Source organism: Vollenhovia emeryi, unplaced genomic scaffold, assembly GCF_000949405.1.
Source record: "Vollenhovia emeryi isolate VEMERY1.0 unplaced genomic scaffold, V.emery_V1.0 DF940155.1, whole genome shotgun sequence".
Taxonomy (NCBI): domain Eukaryota; kingdom Metazoa; phylum Arthropoda; class Insecta; order Hymenoptera; family Formicidae; genus Vollenhovia; species Vollenhovia emeryi.
Genome location: NW_011966211.1, coordinates 1 through 3,591, shown reverse-complemented (window position 1 = coordinate 3,591; position 3,591 = coordinate 1). Strand labels below are relative to the sequence as shown.

Here is a 3,591-nt window from a genome sequence, read left to right as displayed (position 1 = left end):
AAAGAGTGCGAAACTTGCGCAAAAGCTGCTCCTTCGCCAGTCAAATGCACACTTCAGTCATGGCCCGTGGCTACCCGACCATGGTCTCGCATCCACGCCGACTACGCAGTCTCCGTAGAAGGGTTCAACTTCCTGGTCATCGTTGACGCCTACAGCAAGTGGCCTGAAATTTTCAAAACCACTGCCACCACATCATCAAGGACCATCGAGCTTTTCTCTGAGGCGTTCGCTCGTAACGGCCTACCGGACACGCTGATCATCGATAACGGAGTGCAGTTCACGTCGGACGAGTTCAAGAATTTCTGCGCTCACAGCGGCATCGAACACATTCGCTCGGCCCCGTACCACCCTCAGTCTAACGGCCAGGCCGAAAAATTCGTCCACCTTCTCAAGACGGGGCTGGAGAGAGCCCAAGGAAACGTCGATCAGAAACTGCGCGAGTTTCTTACTTGCAACCGCCGCACTCCATCGTACTCGCTTGGCGGAAAGTCCCCATCGGAACTTATGAACGGAAGACCGATGAAAACGAGACTCGATTTGTGCAAGTCAAAGCCATCACCATCTCAGCAACGGGACGAGCAGATGGAGGCCCGTTTCAACATTTCTCACGGCGCCAAGTGGAAGGAGTTTACCGTTGGCTCCCCCGTTTATTACAAACGCAACCGATCAAACATCGACTGGGAGTGGATTCCGGCCACCATCCTGAGCCGTTCCGGAGCCGTGAACTATGCAATTGAGTCCGAGGCAGGGAAAGTATTCCCAAATGTACACGCAAATCAACTGAAATCACGCAAAACAAAGAACGAGTTCCTGGAGGCTTTTAACCTGACCGACGTCACTGACACTGAAGTCGAGCCGTTCATCACGCCGCAAGCAGAGGCTCACGAACAAAATCAAGAAGACGAGAACCAAGACCTAGAGACAACAGAAGAAATCTTTGAGGACGCTGAAGATTTTCAAGAAGTCGAGCAACCCGCACCCCTGCGCCGCACAACAAGGGTCAATGCAGGAATTCCGCCTGCTCGCTTCGGAGGGAAGGATTAAACTTAGCGGGGAGGAATGTGGTGACCCCGCTTACGCATTGCCCCCACTAATACGATACGTTGGTGGCGACCCCCCCCCCCTGACGTCAGTCGCACGGATACCTACCGTTGGTAACGCGGAGAATAAAAACATTGTCACCTAAGTAAATCTAATTGTAAGTCTCGTTCGAGCTTCCGATAAATAAACATCGTTAATTAGAAAATCCTCGCCTCCCGTTCACTGAGTGATTCACAACAGCCTACGGGATTCTTCAATTACTTTTGTAGAGAAGATAGTTTTGTAGTGAAGATATTTTTGTAGAGATGCAAAAAAGAAGAGTAACAAAATATATTCGGTCGTTGGAGGTTATACTTGGTGCTTTTTTACCTTTTTTTATTTGACTAACATGAGGATATTGTTATGCCGAAATACTATTGTCAAACAAATGACACAGTAAAAAATCATGTGTTCATATGTTACAATTTTCTTTTGTGTTACCAAGTCCTTTTAACATCAATAAAAATTCTTCAAATATTTATAAAAACTTCACGAAATAATCAAATTTACTAAAATCAAATGTATCTGCGACACATAATGCAAGTAAAAAAATTAATATAATGTATTGATATAACATGCAAAATAATTGTTTATAAATTTAAAGTAGTATAAATTTATAGTGTGAATTAATTAACCTTTCTAATATGTCTACAAGTAACACATGATAAATTTTATTTTAATGTAAAATTTAGAGTCGACTTTCTAGAACGCGTAAAAAATATTAAAATTAACATTTTATTTGTTACTACGTACACAAATGTATGTTTCATAAAGCATTAATATTTATATATCTCTTCTTCCAGATATATTTATATAATTGCAGATTGCACGTTCCTATAAGATTTTTTCATACATTTTCATAAATGTTTTCCTATTACGTTAAGAAGTCTTCAATTCAAGCCAACAAACTTCAAGTTTTGTTTAATTAATCGGCGTTTGTTTAATAGTCCTTAATTATGGTTTTCTTATCCGAATAGAAAACCATTTATGAAATCGTATGATAAAATTTTGATGAAATGTGTAATCTGCAATTATATGAATATATGTATAAATATAGATCTTTTACTAAGTTAATTATTTTAGCAATTACTGTTTTATAGTATTTCCGCTAAACAATATAATATAGCAAATTATCTTAGCAGTATATTTGTCAAATTAAATTTTGAAACAATTGTCCAATATTTGAAAAATATTTTAGAAATGGTTTATATTTAGTTGTATTACTTTTTAAATATCAGAAATATAAAGGCGCATATATGATGTGTTTGGCGTGAAGTACGTATTGGAAACAGTCTATAGAATTCACAAATAAATTATTAGTCTACCTACATCCAGCTCAAACCACATGGCTTTGATATATCATATTTTTTGCTAACTTTTTATCCTATTTAATAGTATTTCAGTAATAGTCGTATATGGAAAGACTTATAAGTGTTAATTTAATTATAAATTAGTGCATACACAGAGAAAACGATTTCTTTGGATTTAATAAATTTTGTTGTATCCAAACAAATTTGATATTTGAAATGGTCGAAACAAATCAATGTTTGAATTAATAAGTACGATTGTTTGAATTTGAAATAATATATATCTTTGGCAGAAATAAAATATTTGTTTGAAACAAAAGGAATATTCTCTTTAATCTAAACGATATTATTGTTTCATTCAAACAACATTATCGTTTGATAGAAAATATGTGAAACAAATGTATATGCAGAAACAAATACATCTTTCTCCCTCTACATTAGAATTTTCCCTTCATTAAAAAAAGAAAGATAAACACTGAATTAGTACACTAAGTTTAGCCATAACAAAAAATAGACCATTAAACGATTAAACTGCGTCTGCTGATGCGGTCGCTTGTATATCTATGTAGTTGCCGCGATTTTACTTCCGAGTTCGGCGGCCATCTAGTGGCAGCACCAAACTTTATAAGCGCCTGGCCAAATAATATAATTATTTAATTGAAAGATATTACTTCAAATAATAGTGTTTTTTCTATCAAATAATACAGGTTGTTTGAATAAAACAACAAAATTTTTATTCAAAACATATAATGTTTCGTATAAGCATATATTGTTTTAATGAAACAAATTTCAACCAAATAAATAGGAATACTAAATCCAAAGAAACCTTTCTCTCTGTGTATTAAAAATAGCGTTTATATAATGCTTGTGGTTCTGTCATTCTGACTGTTTCAAACGGATAACAATAACAGGAAGATGACTTAGATGACTTAGATGTTCATAAATCGCTTAGGGCTGTGTATAATTTGTTTAATTTATAAGCTACTTTTGTTTCATTGCTTTTTAGACTGCTGTTGGGTTTCGTAGGAGAGGGTGTGGTAAAGAGAACAACGCCCGAATCCTGGTACGCTTTCTTTATTGTGTGCTCACTACTGAGACGGGGAAAATATCCCTCAGATCGCACAGAGCTCGCGTACGACGTGCTGCCCGAGATGATGGGTGCACGCACACTACTGCCTCCCTCGCGCGCGTCGCGCCCCCTGCC

At 37.1% G+C, this 3,591-nt stretch overlaps 1 protein-coding gene across 1 annotated transcript in view; it reads left to right on the top strand.

Annotated features, from left to right (window-relative positions):
• The window catches only part of LOC105556268 (uncharacterized protein K02A2.6-like), a 6,470-nt gene extending 5,426 nt beyond the window's left edge, over positions 1-1,044 (top strand). Inside the window, exon 2 of the mRNA XM_012003352.1 lies at positions 5-1,044. Coding sequence (XP_011858742.1) covers positions 5-1,044 — 1,040 coding nt within the window. The remainder of the gene's footprint in view (positions 1-4) is intronic.
• The last annotated feature ends 2,547 nt before the right edge of the window (positions 1,045-3,591 follow it).